Source organism: Maniola jurtina, chromosome 11 (assembly GCF_905333055.1).
Source record: "Maniola jurtina chromosome 11, ilManJurt1.1, whole genome shotgun sequence".
In the NCBI taxonomy this organism is placed as follows: Eukaryota; Metazoa; Arthropoda; class Insecta; order Lepidoptera; family Nymphalidae; genus Maniola; species Maniola jurtina.
The window spans coordinates 6,373,343-6,392,102 of record NC_060039.1 but is presented as its reverse complement, the minus strand read 5'-3'; the positions used below and the strand labels follow the sequence as shown (position 1 = coordinate 6,392,102).

General features: G+C 34.7%; 1 protein-coding gene across 9 annotated transcripts in view; it reads left to right on the top strand.

The window, feature by feature from the left end:
- LOC123869929 (dachshund homolog 2) overlaps positions 1 to 18,760 on the top strand; it is a 194,729-nt gene that overhangs the window by 49,828 nt on the left and 126,141 nt on the right. For 4 of the 9 annotated variants that reach the window (XM_045913027.1, XM_045913025.1, XM_045913024.1 and 1 more), the window contains one exon: positions 16,426 to 16,437. The exons of the other annotated variants lie outside the window; for them this stretch is intronic. In XM_045913027.1, the coding sequence (XP_045768983.1) occupies positions 16,426 to 16,437 (12 nt within the window). The remainder of the gene's footprint in view (positions 1 to 16,425; positions 16,438 to 18,760) is intronic. 9 annotated transcript variants of the gene reach the window in all.

Below are 18,760 nucleotides of genomic sequence, written 5' to 3'. Positions count from 1 at the left end.
CATAGTTATCTATGAACTACGACGTACAATTGAAAAAGGTGACGAGGAACACGTTTGTTTTACTAATTATCATCTTGTATCATTATCATCATCGTTTGTGAAGCCCCGTTCTTATGTGATTAATGGAAAGGGTCATGACCCTCATGTATACGATTCAAAAAGAGAGCCCGTAATTAAACACTAACCTACCCTATGAACTATGATATTATAAAAAGTAGTGTACGTAACGACGTATTACGTCAGTACAATCCCTACAGTTAGATACGTGGTGATGATACAAATACAGTCACCTAAACTCCGCAATAATTACTGGACCAGGCGGTCTTCAATTACCGCAAAAGTAATGCATTTATTATGAAGTTTCCCGTGTTCCCCGGCGGATGAACTCCTTGGCAATCCTGAGTGAAAGATAATCGCATCTCGCTCCGTTCGCGCGTTATAATTAGTACAAATCGTCTGTTTCATGCCACAGAGCTTTGAATTTATAGACAGACACAAAATTTAAAATAAAACGTTTCAGAACTAATCCATACTAATATTATAAATTCGAAAGTGTGTCTGACTGTCTGGTAGCTTACAATGCCCCATGTGTTTAGCCAACTTTGACGTTTGTTACAAACATTGCTTACGTTCCGAGTAAGGAGATTGGTTACTAACTATCCTGGAAAATGATAGAGTTCCTATGGGATTATAAAAACCTATATCCACGCAGATGAAGTTGCGTGCATCGTATAGTACCTTTTAAAAATGGAGATCGCGGTCTATTCACCAAATAATTATAGAGTAGCTAAAGATACATTTAGGTATATTGGATAATTCACTACTTAATTCTTTTTTTGTATAAAACAAACGTAAAAGTACTAACTTACCTAGTTGTAATTTTTTTTTAAATAACCATGTACGCAAACCCACTACCTAATTAATTCTCACATTAATATCAAACATATTTCCATTATTAGGAAAGTTGATCCAAACATGCATAAAGCACAATTAACTTTAGACAGCACTGTCTGAAAGTGTTATATCTTTATCCCGCGATCAAATCCCGTAGTCGTGCGAGTTAATAGATCCGATAATTCATCGTCACGCCTTGCACTCGATCGACGATGGATGGCATCATGTCGACGCAAATAAACCTCATTTCTCCTATCCACCGAGAAAGTATCACAACCTTAGATAAAGAAGGACAAAACAACAAAACAAATCATACGTACCTATAGTGCGTTTCATCGAATAGTACCTATGGCGTCATGTTGGCTCCCCTGTCTGTCCAAGTCATTGGCACCATATTTGCATAAAAAGACGCAGATTATGTTTATTTTCATTTGATTTTCCTGAATGAATGAAATGAAAATCAAATGAAAATAGACAAAATCTGCGTCTTCTCATGCCAATATGGTGCCAATGACCACCCAACAGACAGGGGAGCCAACATAACGACTTAAGTACTATGCGATGAAACGCACTATACGAATGAAGGGTTATATGTTTCTTAATTTGCACTTGCTACCACTGTTACAGCTGATCACAAAGCAAAGCGCCATAAATGACCTTCTACACACCTTCAACACTAAATTTAAAACAGAAAACTAAATGAAAACTCGTAACATTCACAATAAATTACTTACTATAGTATACTACTATATATAATACAGAGGCTTGTTAGGCACAGGTGACAACTGTGCCCAACAAAAGAAAAGCTAAACTATGCCAAAGACAGTAAATGTGTTTTGTCTTCATCACTCTTCAGAGCTTTTCCATACACTTAGCTTGCTCTAACAAGGTATTATTATTTTGATGTCATGATGAAAAATATTTGCAATATAAAATACAACTTCTATAATTATATACCAAAGCACCGATTGAATTCATTTTAATAGCCCTTTTACCTCGCTTTCCCATAACAAAGGTATCAATCAGTTAACTGTAAAAGATTGAGTAGTCGATTCGATTCACTTCTGTATTCTTTAAGTATCTTCATTTTGTGAGAAATGCTTACTTACAATGATACCCGTGTGGTGGCGTTATAGCCAGTTTCCTTCCGATAGGACTCGTTTTTTTGCTAAATCTCGAAATAACAACGATTTAATACGCTTTTTTAGTTCTGCCAACTATAATAGCACCGTGAATTGCGAACAAGCGCACTTTTCAAAAAAATCGAACCCTTAAGGTACCAAAACATCTCAGGAATTAATTATATCGGGGAGAAGCTGCTACCGGAGTCGCGGATCGAATTATGCGGCTTAAATATACCGTTACTGATTACCTAGCACCCAAAAAAATATTGGAATTGAATCCAAACATTTTTGTCTCTTAACGAATCGTGTCGCGGCGGCATCGGCTCAAAGCGGCGTGATTCGGCAATTCTATTCCATTTTCAAATGCTCGCTGCCCATTCGTTCCCTCGGCTACGCCTACCCAATAAATTAGATGCCTGGCGTAGCACATCACATAGTTACAAACTAATGAAATCTCGAAAAGTACTCAACCCATTTTCTTAACAACTTTTCCGAAAGAGCAGCCGCCTTCAAAGATTTTACCCCAAGAAATAATTCCGCTAATAACGCTCCGCGCTCACGGGTATGTTATGCAACCATAGGAATTTCATTAGATACACACGCGTCTGTTTGTTAAGGCGTTTTCCATTGCTAAAAGTTTCTTGAGGCGGGTATAATTCCTTTGTTTGTTGTGGGGGTGGTCCTCCCGTTTCACCCACTACGTTTTCTAAGTCATCGGGTCCAATTATGCCCCTTTGTAGGTTTTGATATGTAAATTCGCGATTTTATTAAACAAACCATGATGCCATTCGAGGGCAGCGAGGCGGATTAATAGCTTCTTCAGATTTGTGTAATCGCTTTCTCTTAAGATAACATCGAGACGCGAGGGAGCTATTCGCTTTCAGTACCTGCCTATAGGCAGGAAGTGTGATTGTTTCATTTTCACCTTCGTAAACTCCAAGCGCCCTTTAATTTATAAGAACGTTGGTTTAATTGAATTAAGATTATTTGATTAATTGAATCAAACTAAAATTTGGTTTTATAATATTAACAACACTAATGTAAAAGCAATATTCAGTGACTATTATTACAGAGATTTCGGGGACTGTTATCGCCCTACAAATTAATCTGCCCATAGAAACATAAAACAGACGTTACTGTCCAAACTACCCATTCGATTTAAGCTTAATTTTTACCCCAGCACTATTAATAATTTACACTGTATCCGACAACGCTTGCGCCATATTACATCGCATAAATTAATAATGTCGCCCGCTTGTTTAACTGCGAATCAGATGAGTTTTATTGACAATTTTGTTTGGGAAGAGCAATTTGCGGGATAGCCGGCCAGCTCACCAAGTGCTCACCAAATAGGGGCGGATGGCTTTATGGCGTTGCAAATCTGCGAACAATTGCGAATTGAGCAATGCTTTCAGTTTACCTTTATCACAGTTTTACTTTTACTCTCATGTTTTGGTCTCTTCTTGTACCTAATGGTACCGTTTGTATCCAACAGATCCCTATGACTCTTTAATATCATAAGTGGGCCGGGTCTTCATCTTCTTTTTGTGATGTAACAATAATTTAGTTTCATTAAATCATTTCTTCGCTCGATGGTTGAACTGTTCTTACTTTTTCATAGCTTTTTTATATAACATTTTTACTATTATATAAATACTATAAATATGAAAATGTGTTTGTTTATTTGTTTGTCCTTTAGTCACACGGCAACGGAGTAAAAGATTGGCGTGATTTTTTGCATGCATATGGTTAAAGTTTGGACAGTGACATAGGTTATTTTTTATCTCGGAAAATCAAAGAGTTCCCACGGGATCTTAAAAACATAAATACTCGCGGACGAAGTCGCGAGCATCAGCTAGTAAATAATAAAGGTAGGTAAATACCTACGTTCTTAGAATATACCTAATAATAATAGGGCACTACAAATAGGCGCCCACACCTCAAGCTAACTATCGGCAGTGGATGCAAATGTTTCCATCGCATTACTGTAACTCAATACTGCACGAATGTACACAATTGCATTTGGGGTCGCATTGAGGAGGCACTATTATTGTGCAAACAGGCTCGTTCCTATGATCTATGCTACGTTCACCACTATGCATTAACTAAATTTAGTGCTTGAATTACAGATACCATTACGCTGTAGGTACTATGAAATATGTTGTTGTGAATATGTTTGCGTTGTTGATTTGACGTTTAATTTGTGGAAATTTCTTTATTGTTGTATAGGTATTATAGTGCAAAATTGATTCTTCTTTACGATAAACTAGCTGATGTCCACGACTCCCTTCTTCCACAAGTATAAAAGTCTACTGAACAATTAAGTCTTACAGAAGGATCAATCCGCAATCCGCAAAGTCATTTAAATAAAATAGCGATTCTTGTGACGATGCAATAAAGTACAATTGCGCTTGCACAGCGCTGCGGCCTGAAATTTAATGAACACCTTCATTTCTAACGCGTTTAGAGCCGGCAAGAAACTCAGCAGTTGCACTTTTCCAATTGTAAAAAATTACAATATTAGGTGTGTAATAAAACAACTATCTCATTCTGTGGGCAACTGAAGGTTCAGCGGTTGCTTCCACGCAACTTTGTTACTACCTTACCAGTTGGGAGATAGAAATCCTCCAATTGTGTAAGAAAAACGTGTTCATCGTAATCGGTAGCAAATTCTGCCCGTTGATTGGCTGTGAAAAAATGCAAACAGCGAATCAACCAATCAACGTGCAGAATTCGCTGTCGATTACGATAGCGATGAATATGTTTTTCTTACACAATCGGGGAGCTGATACATATTTTTGCCTCGATAGTTGCAATCTCGGACTTGTACGACTGAATGCTCTTATCGCATATGAGCAAAACGTGACGCTTCGAATTAATACAAGCTTTTGTTATCGTTCAATTTGATTTCGCCGCCGGCTGCTTTATTATTTTAATGAGACTCAATTTTCAGGGATAATTGAATGGACGTCGCTGCTTCGATTATTTCATTCGATCGCTATCCAGTAGGCAGTCTGTTCATTTTGAGGTCCAATCGGGAATTTAGAGTCCAATGTTTAGAAAATTTCATATTGAAACACATCTGTTTTTCGGTCGGCCATTTTCACATGATTATTGATGGACGGAAAGTTTCAGTAAAGCTGTTACATTGATAATACGAGTATGTAACTTTTTATGATTTGAAAAAAGTAACAGCTGAGTTTCTTGCCAGATCTTCTCAGTACAATTTGCTTTCCGAATCGGTGATTACCTGACGTATTAAACGGTCTATAAGATACATCTAGTTCTGCATGGATTAAATAAATTTCGTATTTAGGATTAACATTCGTTTTCGGAGCACAAGACGTTATAGTTTACCTACTAAAGTTATTTTCAAATTGACAAATTGAGCAATAACAGGAGCATAGTTAATTATATTTTGAACCCCTATGTTAGCTAGAACTAGCGCTAGTTTAACCTCAAAGTAAACAAAATGCGACAATTAGGTACACTTAGTTGTGAATTGTGTGGGACTTTATTTGATTTACGACGGGTATGAATATAGCGACTATTTGCTGCGACACAGTTGCTTTTTTTTATATTCATAATTATAAGGTATAAGCAAATTATAGTCTTTGACTGCGATCACATCTGGTGGTAAATGACGATGCAGCCTGGAAAGAATCTAGCAGTTTTTATTGATCTCATAAGTCATATCCCTGATTGCAAATCTAATCAGCATCGTATCGGAATGGTTCATCGCTTGGTGGCATGGATCTAAACATAGGGTGGTAACTAGCCACAGCCAAAGCCTCCCACTAGACCAGACCAAAGTCAATTTGGAAATTATAAATTGCTCCATTAACGAATCCATCCAAGTAATTAATGCCAGGAACAATCACGTCGCAACGGATCAACGTGATTTTTTGCATAGGTACCTATAGTTAAAGACATGGGACGTTTATGACACATTTATCCCATAATACCAAAGAGTTCCTATGGGATTTGTAAAATCCTAAAACCACGTGGACAAGGTCGACAGTGTGTAACATGCCTTTATTGTTAGTTTTACCTATAGTCGCAGTTGACATAGTGCCGCCAGTTTAATTAAAGGGGTGCGTGTTGATTTGTAGTCGCCAATATAAAAGAGTGTACCCGATATAATGTGATTTCAAATAGTATTTTAACGCTTCGAAACAAATACATTTTTGTTTTTTCCGTACATTATAACTTTATTTATATATAGAATTGGATTATTTAAGCCATAAGAGGCATAGGAGTAAAGCAATTAAAGGTAAGTAGGGGAATGAAGGTAGTAGTTAATGTGATTCAGGATAAAAAGATTTCGGGATGGAGGATACATTTGCCACGGACAGGTAGAGGAAGTCGGGATGTGCCAATTTTTTTCACTATGCAGTTTTCCTGAAGTTTAAACGTAAATGATTGTACCCATCGCCCCGGCCCATAATGAACACTGGGTTTCTTCTCAGAACGAGGCCATAATACACGTTAAAAACAGCAGATTCGCATGCGAATGACCCAGATGCGATTTGTTAGCAGAGGATTATCAGACTTGATGCCTAACAAACTATAATTTAGCAAACTCTCACTTGAAAATCTCTTTTTTTACTTAAAAAACGTTAGCCTAAAAGCGGTAGTAAGCTAACACCCTGAAGGGAACGATTTGAACGCGAGCAATACACGGGTTAACCGCAGACCGCGGCACGCGACTGTTCCAAGTGCATTGCGACCTCATTTAAAAGCCCGTTTCATCGAAGCGACAACTCGTTGGCGAGTGGAGCCTAAAATAATGCTGTTTCCATAGATGACGGAAAAAAAAGTTTTCTGTGCGTGTCACCTTTTTCCTCTAAACGCACCTCACCCCGAGAGAGGCCGAATGATTGAATTTTACTAAAGATTCAAGACGTTATAGTCAAAAACGGTAAAGCGTTAATTGCTAATCGACGTTTGTAGTTACGCCTATATTTGCCAAAAGAAAACTATTTTGTACACAAACTAAAGACATTTGAAATGATTATGAAATAAAGTGTAACATGAAGTTGTTAGTTTACACGTCTGTATTTCCTAACAGGAATGTTAAAGGAAATACAGGAAATACAGACGCCGGAAGGACATTCCGGGCACAATGTAGCCATTCATATCAGAAACGCTGAGAAAAAAAATTATTGATATGATTTGGGCAATTAAGAAAAATATAAATAGGTACCTAATAATGATTATAGGAATTAAACTTTGTAGGTGATTCAAAACAATGCCTCGTCGTCGACACGACGGCGACGTCTCAAACCTACATACACAAAAGCTAGCAAAAGCTCTAAAATAAGACATTAAAAGCAAGGTTAAAGATCACATTAGTGTTCCTATAATTACAAGGTTTGAGAACAAAGCGGCGATAGTCAATTATTGATATTGCCTATTATCGGTGCACTTAAAAACCGTTAGCGAACCCTACAACTTACAAGTGAGAGCTTGGTTTTGACAGCTCTCATCGCGTGACTAGTCAGCTTAATACGTTTTTTATCCCATACACAATTTCGAGCAAATTGATTGTGTCTATTAACTTGTTTCTACTAAGTGACAGCCCTGGCTATTAAAATACGGCGCCTCTCCTGTTTGACTAACAATGACAATTGAAATTAATAAAAAATTGTACTTGAACTGTAATTAAAATAACTTAAGCATTATGTAATCCATACTATATTAATAATAATTATTAAATAATCTATAGGTACTAATGCGAAAACATGCACATTATAAATGCGAAAGTGTGTCTGTCTGTCTGCCCCGTTTTCACGGCCCAACTGCTGAACCGATTCCTGAACCGAGCCGTGCGGTGATGATCATGATCATGAATCATGATAATAATTACGATTTTTTATTTTACTCATAAATTTTATATACCGCTTTATACTTTATATTTTAGTCATAAAATATTAACTTATTCATTAGATAACAGAAAACATGAATGAACCGAAACCAAGTTATTTGGATTGTATTTTGCAGATGTTCACGCCTTTTACTATTAACAATAGCGTTTTTATTATTAACAATAGGTAAGAAAATTGGCTCTATGAAATAACAATTAAGTAAGTGTACGAAACCTTTTCACGTTCACAATTTGTTTGGAAATGATTTCACTGAAAAATAGCTCTACGTATTGTAGGCGGTCAATGACCTGCGGTTAATACACGGCCAAGTTGGAAAGTGATATTATGGAAAATACTTATTACGCCCTAAATTTTATTTAAAGTTATTTTGAGGCAAGAAGACCTATTTCAAGATATTCTAAAATTAAAAAAAGTAAACAGATTCCGAATTTTTCGCTTGATGTTATTCGCACTTAATATAATAAATGCCATTGTGTATTTTTATCTATCAGCTTGTGACGCTTAACCGATGAACAAATCTCGAAAAGGCGTAGGGATAGTTTCTATCCTAGAGACGGATGGTAGGATAGAATTTTTAAAATGAAATCGCGAATGAAGTCGCGGGCATCAAGCTAGTAATTATAAAATATTTATTATAAGAGTGTTTATAAGTTGGCATGTTTATCTACCATCATATCAATTTATTTTCGCAGAACCAACTTAAGAAATAAAATAACTTTCTAACTCTAGTAGGTAAGGAAAGCTGTTTATCAATTCAAATTTAACTGTTTATGGCAAGTTTATCAATTTAAAGGGTCTATCTAGACATGTGTATTCTAAGATCAAATTGTTTTTTCCATTGCTGGCTAGTACAAACATGTCGGGTGTATTTACACAATTGTATAAGATGAAAAGAAAGACATATTTTTCTTGTTAGTACTACATTAGTTTAATTTTATATTTGCTCAAGATAAGCGTAGGCTGGGAACGGAAGTTGGATGCTGACGCATGTCAAGTGCTGTAGATAGTGTACCTGGGGAATGAAAGATGAAGGGGCATTTACGGTGAGTTAAGATCGTAGCCCACTTACACGACACCGCCGCAACATAGCTCCTACACAACACAGCTATACAGCACATATACTAGCAGACAACTCGCTGATTCCGCGCCTACTGCTAGCAACCCTCTAGTGCGGCGGGCAGGTGGCGGAGGCCGGCCTCAAACTAAAACTTCAAAGTACTGATTAAGATATTCGAAACTAAATAGATTCAATCAAAGACTAGAAATGAGACTTTAATTAAGTTATACACCTGTTTAAATCCCCCTGCGGCAATAGCAATCTGCCTACTTATTTGCTAACTCAGTGTCTAACTGAATGAGATCCACCGAAATTACAATGAAAAATTATTTGAATATCACTCAGTAAAGCAGCAATGTAAAACCAACCAATGTCAAAAGAGCTCAGTGGCTATCACTATGACTATCAGTGTCAGACACTGAGTTAGCGAATCACCCCGCTGAAATGACTAATGTTTCAAGGTATTAAGATACCTCGTGTACCTTAGATAAGTAGACATCTCAAAGTCATAGTATATGTATTTAAAATTCGAACTCGACCAATCCAAAATTAAAAAAAGAGCCAATCATAACCCGGATGTAGAACACAATAGAATGATTCCCACATGCCTCCGAGAAAACAAAACAAGGTTCAAACATCGTCTAAACGCTGAAATAACAAACCGATTACGCCACGATCGGTGCTATATCTGGGTTCAAGTAATAAACTTATTGAGGTTCTGAAACTTCATAACGTGGGTGAGAACTAATCAATCCAATACAAGCATGCAGAGCTTATGCAGTCGCGGTAAATGGAAAGGAAAAGAGTTCTTTTGTTTGTGTTAACAATATCCACGCTCGCTAGTCGGTTATCACTTGTGCTGAAATGTAAAAACAGTTCGGGTATTCTCACTCAGCGATCCAATATTTAATAGTTTTATGATGTATTATCAAAACAAATCTCAGGGAGTTATTATAAAGTACGTTTCGTCTGCAATTGGAGCGTGATTCATTCACTTTGATACTTGATGAAATTGTTGGTGTTATAAACCATTCACTATTAAAATACAAACTACCAGCAAAAATTATAGCAAAGAAATAGAAGAATGCTAGGCTGTGTAAAGGATGATATTTTATTAATAATATTTAAAAACTAAGGTATAAGTAAATATCATAACTGAAATTGTACATTATTCAATTTTAATTAGTGGCCCTGTCTAGTTTAGTCAGAACTGAGTAGAATAATATGTTCTATACATCAAGATATCTTATCATCAGTTTATAAAAAGCAATGAATAATGGAGCTAACGGAATTTTTATCAAGGATGAATCATATTTTCTCAGGTAAATTAAAATATACGAGCTACATAATTTATGTAGAAATTAATTAGCTAAATAGCTAAAGCTATTGATCTGCAAAGTTACATCTAAACCTCTTGGCACAACAATAAAACCGGTGGAGCTGGCATTTAATAAATTGTATGAACATTATTCATGGCTACTAACTGTTTTTTCTCTATGCAGTATAAAATAAATGCAATTAACGTATTACACTGCAGCCCTTCGAGCGTTCTATTTATATTTTTTGTGGTTGGTTTAACATTGTCCATTAATTGGCGAAGATTAAGCGATAAAAACAATACATCAACAGCTTACAACGGCTAATTTATTTTAAACATTTTACTACGAAAATAATTTTACGCGAACGTAAATTTTGAAATTGAAGTATCAAGAGCTTTCATTCATAGTTCGTTACAAACAGAAGCGGTCGATACAAAAGGACTTAACGTGTTTTTTCATCATATTTTATTATGAACTTCTGTTAAACATCCAGATGTTTGAGTCTGATCAAACAAAAGATTTTCAGATGTACTCAGACTGTAACTATTACGATCTTGATTTATGAAAAACTTTTGTTTATTTTAAAATTCCCACAAGTATTGAAATCCATACCGATATATATATTTTAGAAACCATTCTGTATCTTTGGTTCTTTTATAATAATAGATTTCTATACATTTTCAGCTGCTTATGAATCAAATAGTTGATGCCGGCGACTTCGTCCGGGTGGATTTAGTTATAAAATCCCACGAGAACTCTTTCATTTTCCAGGATAAACAGTAGTCTATGTCACTCTTCAAGTCCATAGCTATACCCATTACCCATACAAAACATCACGTCGATCCGTAGCTCTGTTACAGCGTGATACACACCAACAAACAATAACACTTAAGGTGCCCACGCACTTGAACTGAACTGCAACTGAACTGCGCGTCGCGGCAGCACCCCGCACGATATTCTCTCCTGCCGCGACGCGCGGCAGTGACGCGCTACGCGGTACGCGATGTTACTGGAAAATAAATTGATCACATATTGCGAAAGTCACAACTCACAGAATTGATGATTTCCTTGTATCTTATTCAGTTTATTTTTAGGGCTCAGGATCTCTAACAGGTGTAGTTAATCTTTAACTTTTTTTTATAAAAGTCGTGTTATAAAAAGAATATATTATAATACACATTATTACAATCTTTCAAATCACACCTATTCTATTACACACACTATTCTATTGTACACTTTATTTCTTCTAAAAGAAGTTAGTGTCCCTAATTTTATTCTGTAACCTCAACTCCCATTAAGAGAGGCTTTTCAGAAATTCTGTCCGAACGAAGCCAAGGTGGGCCCAGCTAGCCAAGCCAAGGTAGTTTTATTTACTAAAGAAAAAAAGACAGATAAAATAAATAACTTTTTTCTATTCCTAAAATTAATAAACTTGCTCACACTCTATAAATTTTACTTTCAAGACTAGAGAGAGAAGCGAAAAGTGCGGGTGAATCGGTCAACGAGTTTTTTTTTATTTAAAAAGTGCAAGACCGCGCTGGGTGTTATACTTTTTTTGCTTGAAAGCACAAAGCATTGCAAAAATATTGCACAATGAGAAAAAATGAATTGAAAGAAGTTTGTTGCTATTAAACTCTTTTGTTAATATTACTAGTAGCGCACAAAAACCAATGGTTGGGAAAACTCGATTTCAGACAGAGAATTGTAAAATTGTAGAGTGAGTAGATATGGACTCAAGTTATAAAACTTACGTAGTAGTTGAAATTCTTTGAAACAGCTGATTAGCTGAATAGAATAAAATTAATTTTTATTCAAATACTTTTACGAGTGCTTTTGAGTCGTCAAAATTATTTACCACTAGCGACCCGCCCCGGCTTCGCACGGGTGGACACTACCACGAAAAATCCTATCTATTTTCCGGGATAAAATACAGCCTATACGGATTCGGAAAAATCCCTCTAAGTAATGGTAAAAGAAATTTTGAAATCAGTCCAGTAGTTTTTGAGCCTATTCAATACAAACATACAAAAATACAAAGGTTTCCTCTTTATAATATTAGTATAGATTTACTGAAGTAGGTAGCGATAATAACTCTAAGTATGACTTTTCAGTGCTAAAATCTACATTTAAAATCTAAATTTTTATTAAAACAAATTCACAACATCTTGGTCAGTATTAGATATTATTGGTTCATAATAATTAAAAATGTGCCCTGCACATTAGAATAAAACAATTTATTTTTAATGGTCGTTAATGAAAAACATGGAATCGTTTTTTTAGATCCAAAAATAGATAAAAGCCGGTGTTGGCTTATGACTTATATTATGACTCGACAATATCTGATGCCTGACTGAGTTAGATCAATTTAATTTAGAAGCCAACGAAATGTGTTGCTAGCCAGGTAGCAATTAGTTTTTTTTTAATCTACAAAGGCGTTTAGAGATAAAAAATACAACAAACGGATGGGAACGGTAGCAGAAGTATCCGATTGTTATTGATGATGAACCATATCACTGTAAATGAAAACTATTACTAAACTTTTAAAAGCGACACAAAACAGAAACGTTTCCCAAAGCGGAGCGGTTTTGTGTTATATCCGTTACGGGTCGAAAATTTTAAATTCTTTTAATCATTTTGTTGGTTGGAAGCGAAAAAACTTGGCGCCAGGATCTGCGCCCGGTTCTAATATTAATTTGCAGAATGACTGATGCATTGTTAATTTGTTTTACTTGTTTTGGTTTTTTCGATTGCGGTTATTCCTTTACACCAAAATGTATGCCACTGTTTTACGGCTATTTTAATTAAATCTAAATACATATAATAATTTAAGATAATTTAAGATTTTACATGAAAGTTGTATCTATAAAGTAGACATAAAAAAAAGGAGAAGCCGAAACGGGTCAGTCTTTTTTTCATAAAGGAATAATAAAACAAATTCAATAAATTTTTAATTCTCAAAATTCGATTCTTATTTATATTTGTTGTGAAGTCAGTAATTTTGTTCAATTTAAATCAAATGTCATAGGGCGTTACAGAGCAATATACAGACGCCTGAGTTGGTCACTTGTCCACAAATTGTATAATTTTACAAAAGAGTCGCCAATACAGTCGGCGTGAATGGTAACGTCCGAACCAGGGGCCGTCAAAGATACAAAACAAAACGTGCCAAACGCACAACCGGCCCAATGAAAAGTGGGAAATGAAAACATCTAGGCACAAAGGGAAATTAATTCTCGCTTTGACGGACCTACTGATTTAATAAAAAAAAAGAGTAGCTTTGCAGACAAATAACTACCTATCTAGGAGTGATTGAATCTGGGAAGTAATAGTTAAAAAGAAAATTTCATAAAGGAACGGGAGACATGAAATAAAACGACAATATGACGGGAGCTATTACCAGACTGACAATAGAGTTACGACAAAGGGAATCGTAAGAAGGCTCTTCAGTGAAAGAGATAAAGTTACATTGGAGATAATATCTTACCTCAAAAGAGGAACACGTTCATGTATTTTGCATGGGATAACGTATAATTCAATAATGCATGAAAGGATTTATGTGTTGATTGTCGACTTTGGTCTATAGGGGAAAATAATAATTAATGTTATTATTTAACTGTCCAAGTAAAACTTAAAGCACTTGTAAAAGTTTATTTGAATAAAATTCTCTATTCTATTCTATCCTAAAAAACTTAATCATGTGTTGAACTCAGAATTTCAGAAACAATTATCTTTGATAAATAGCCTATAAAAACACCTTATTTATAAAATGAAATAAATTCTGGAAAGTTAAATTAATAATTTTGTGCCTTATAACAATTGAACAGACTGAACAACATTTTTGTTTCAATCCTTTGATGTTACTGTAGACAAAGATGCAAAGAATTAATACAGAAGCCAAAGTATCTACTACTTCATTCTAAACGAATAAAACAAAACCGATTCGAGACTTTCTGAAGATGACGTCTCTTTCTTCTAAGCAGTCATCGAGTTTCCTTTGTAATTAAATATTGAAATTAAGAAATGAACAGCCGCTAATTACGAGAGCTTGTCCCTTGGGGGCTGATTGTGTTGCCCTAGTGTTGGTAGGAGGGATGCCGGGACCGCTTTTACAGTATTATATTTGTAATAAGGGTTTGTTTAGGAAATAATAGCATTTGCTTTGCTGCTGGAATTGGGATCGAAAAGTTGATTCAATTTTATTTTATTCGATTAAAAACAAAAAGTTTCCTGTTTTCGAATTATCCATCTTGAGTTACATAGTATTTATAGTTTGCCTCGGAACTAAACTTACTACGTAACTAAAGATTTTTATGATCTTGAGATATTTGCTTAAGAGAAAATCGTCCATTGATATTGTAGTAGTAGTTTATATTATCACAATAATTAAAAGTATAGGTGCTCGTGTTAATAATAGGTAACAAGGATATTATAGAGTCAACATAGCAACATAAATCCAATGTTTGGACATTTCAATTATCTGAACCACGTGGCGTGCCGACAAAGTTCGTGCCAACAGTAATAAAAATTAAAAAAAAAGTACAATATAAAAACATCTTTCTTTCTTAAACTTGGGAATTAGGCGGGGAAGTATTATTTATCGCTACTGTTTAGATTACTTCAACGCGCTCAGTCGTAAAATATTTTGAGTTTGTCAAACTCCGTCTATCATTTTACTAAAGTATCCTTCTATGAATACTTAGGATTTTGGGTTTTTTTTGATGATTCTTCTTGTATTCTCCTTTTTATATACATTATATTCCAAATATTCTTACTAAGTACTTAGGTATTTCATTTCATTGTTGTGTTTTATTATTTTCTGAAGTTTTAGTCCAATGTTTGATACAGACATCATAATCCAAAAAGACTATCTCCCTATATATGTTCAACTACACGCAGCAAAGATCAAATCAATATGCAGTCTAACATTGAAAATTTGGACAAAAAAAAAACTAGCAATCCAGTTTCCGTCAATGGAAATGGACCACGTGAACCTTTAGGTTGATAATGCACTTGTTGATAAAACGAAGATTCAGATTAATGAACACTTAAAAAACATAAAGAGAAAAACAGAGTAGCGGTTAATAACTTGTCTAAATAGACCAGCTTTAAATCACAATCTCTAATACGAAATAAATAGACCATAATAACATTTCTTCATTATCAAACGGAGTCAGAGATGAAATAGTCTGATTTTAAATTTGTTTGGAATGTCTTTATTAACTGTCATCGAATCAAGAGGTACCCGGAGCTGTTTAATACCCTATCAGACAAACATAATTAGTTTTGTAAATAAAATGCCTCGAGAAATTGAAACGTACGCGCTACCTGACTGCGGTGACTTGCTTTATTGGCTTATGATTTCTTTGTGCTTCCAATAAATAAAATGCTGTTACAATTGTGAGAGGTCTATTACATTTATTCGTAACAATTTGGATACAGGTTTATACAATACAATTTAAAAATATGATTCACTTCAAGTAGATTGGCGTAGCTACACACATTCATATAAATAAATTATGAATTTTGTATATTATATTTGTTTAGTAAGCATAGTTTATATTATATTTTAAATATTTTATTATTATCTTTAAGTCTAGATTGTTTTATCAGATATTTAAAAAAAGTTGCAAATTAAATTATTTCGTTATCACTAAAACAGTTCAAAGTTCAAACATTACCTACATGAAATGTGGAGCGTAAGGAAATAATTACAAAAATTAATTTAAAATATTTTTACGAGCACCAACATAATATTTCATTGCTGTTTGGATTAGGTTAATAGCCTAGGGACAGGTAACATTAAGAGAATATGCCCAGAACAAGAAATAATTGTACGGCAAAATTACACTCCGAAAGTTTTCCACCCTAAGCATTTTTATTTAATTTTTATTTTTATGGCACGCTTAAACGTGGCTTTGCTTTCACTTTTTATTGTTACTGTCGATGTGCCCTCTAATTTTTGGTTGCAATTAAATTTTTCTTTGCTGTTTTAATAAACATTGTTTTTAATTATGTTAAGTCTGTCTTTTATATTTTTTGGTTCAGTTTAGTGCTTCTAACTTTAATATTAGATAAATTTAAATTAAGAAATAGATTTTTAGATTTCTGGACAGTCAATAATGTTGGTTTCTCTTCTTCTCCAGGTACTTCTCAAGGTGAATAGGTATTATAACTTAATCAAGGAATGAATCCGTCTCCTATCAACCGGAACTCGTTTACAAAATAGAGCAACGCTTTTTTATAACCGAAATCATTTATCATGTTTGTACTGAACCCAAGACAAACTGCTACTGCGTTTGAGTTTACTATAGATAAGATTAGGACCGTTTGTTTTACCTTGTCTACCGATTTCTGAGCCAATTTTAAGACAGAGCTTCGTTGTTTCGAATAACACAGCCACCGTGTTTCCGAGATCAGGATATTATGAAAAGGAAACGTCGCGTAACTACCAGGGATTTAATTATTAGGTTATTGTTTTAATGGCCTTCACAACTACTTAACAATTTGTTAACTCATTAAGTGCCTAATGGTTAAGCTGATGATATATCTTCTAAAGATATTTTTTGGATGTACCAACTATACTGAGCTAATTGTAAATGTCGATGATTTGACCAACTTGGAAGTTAGTAAAGGCAAAAACCTATGTACTTAGTACTTAATTGAAGCTACATCAGTTCATGGTTCAGAACAATATATTGTTAGAGTGAAGGATTCAAACATGACCCAGAGGAGGACGCTTGGCACGGAATTGGTATTAGGCATCTACTTATTAGGCAATAATATGATCATTGGACTACGATTAGCTCACTAGAAATAGAGACAACATCTTTAAGTCGTTTCGCTAAACTAAAAACCCTTTACTTTTATTAACAGTATTAACTACCCAGTAACTATGTTTCTTTTATCGTAAGGATACTTACGAGTATTTCTGAACAAAGAACCGATTTAAATTGATGCGTAAACATTCTCATACGGGTAGTGTGCCGAGTAAATAAATATCTGAAGCGTCGGAAAAAAAATATAAACAGATTATGACTATTAGCTCGCCGTAGCCTGTCAGTAAGTTCGTATTTTAAACTTAAAACTGTTAAGACGGGCGCAAACTACAGACAACTGCAGACTATTTATCTTTAGGCATCCCTTTGAATTTCTTCAGTGTGATCTGGAGAGTTGGAAGGTGTTGGACAGACCACAAGCTCTTTTCGACATTTCTGCCATCGTCTGTCTTTTTAAACAACATGACAATTATTTAAATGGGTCAGATAAAGCTTAGTTTTTTTAGCATTAATTTGTTTATGAACGTTAGACACAGCCGCGCGTATCTTGAAGGCAATTTTGAATCGCAATAGTAGTAGTAGCGATACGAAATCGTGGAGGTCAGCGACAAATTGCTATTGTATCGCCACCTTTTTGCGGCTGTATCGCTACTAGATAAATTATATCGCTGCAAAAAGTCGCAGTGGACGATTTTCTTTTGGCTAAATGATGATGTCAAAACCGATTTTCTTTTAGTGTAGGTATAATGCTTTCAAACTAAGAATAGGTATGACTTTCCGTCTTATCGTAACGTCTTAGATGGAAAAATATTTTGATGTATTGATTGATTACATTATTATTATAGATTTTTATTACAATATATTTTAAATTTTCAATAAATTTCGTAGTTATGTATGCAAAGTATTTTTCTTACAAACCATAATTTTCAAGTGACATTTAAGAGATAAAGTGAGTCACTTTAACATTTTTGATAGACCCTAATCTAGGTTCATTGTACCTAATATGACTTTTTCAGTGGGAACTTATAATAAAATAAGTAAAATCTGAAGACTGATGGCATGATATCGCACACACAAAAAGTTTTGGACGCATAATATTATAAACTTCTAAAAACTACATCACATCACTGATAACTCTACCTATTCAGTGAACTCTGTGCCTGATACCTCAAATATTACAAGTGCAAAGGAGACTCATCTATTCTTGATCTATATTTATAGATTGATCGACTATTAGCTCGCTACAGGCTGTCAGCGAGTTGTATTTGGTGTTTTCAGTTTTTTTTAATGCTAGGAAAGGATGTTTATGTTGAATGTTATGATTTAGTGTCAGTAATTGGTAGCGAGTGTGAACACGTCCACTAAGCGTCGAGAATAGTAACACAAATATAATAACAGAGACTGCAGGCTATTCGTAGTGTATGAAGCGGTTGTTTGTTCTTCTAATAGCTGTTGAGGCGTGTTAAGTTTTCTATTATCTATTTATATTATGGATTGTGAATGTGATACATTTTTGTTTTGTTGTCGTTACTCGTTACCTACTTGCATTGTGAATGAAACTTTCGTTGATAAAATATAATGTCATTTAGATGTTGGAAATTGCATTTTGATAAAAATAAGACGACACGGACAACAATTGAACATCAAAAAGTATCTAAGTATCGATTGCATTATAGAAAATTTTGATGTTCATCGAATGACT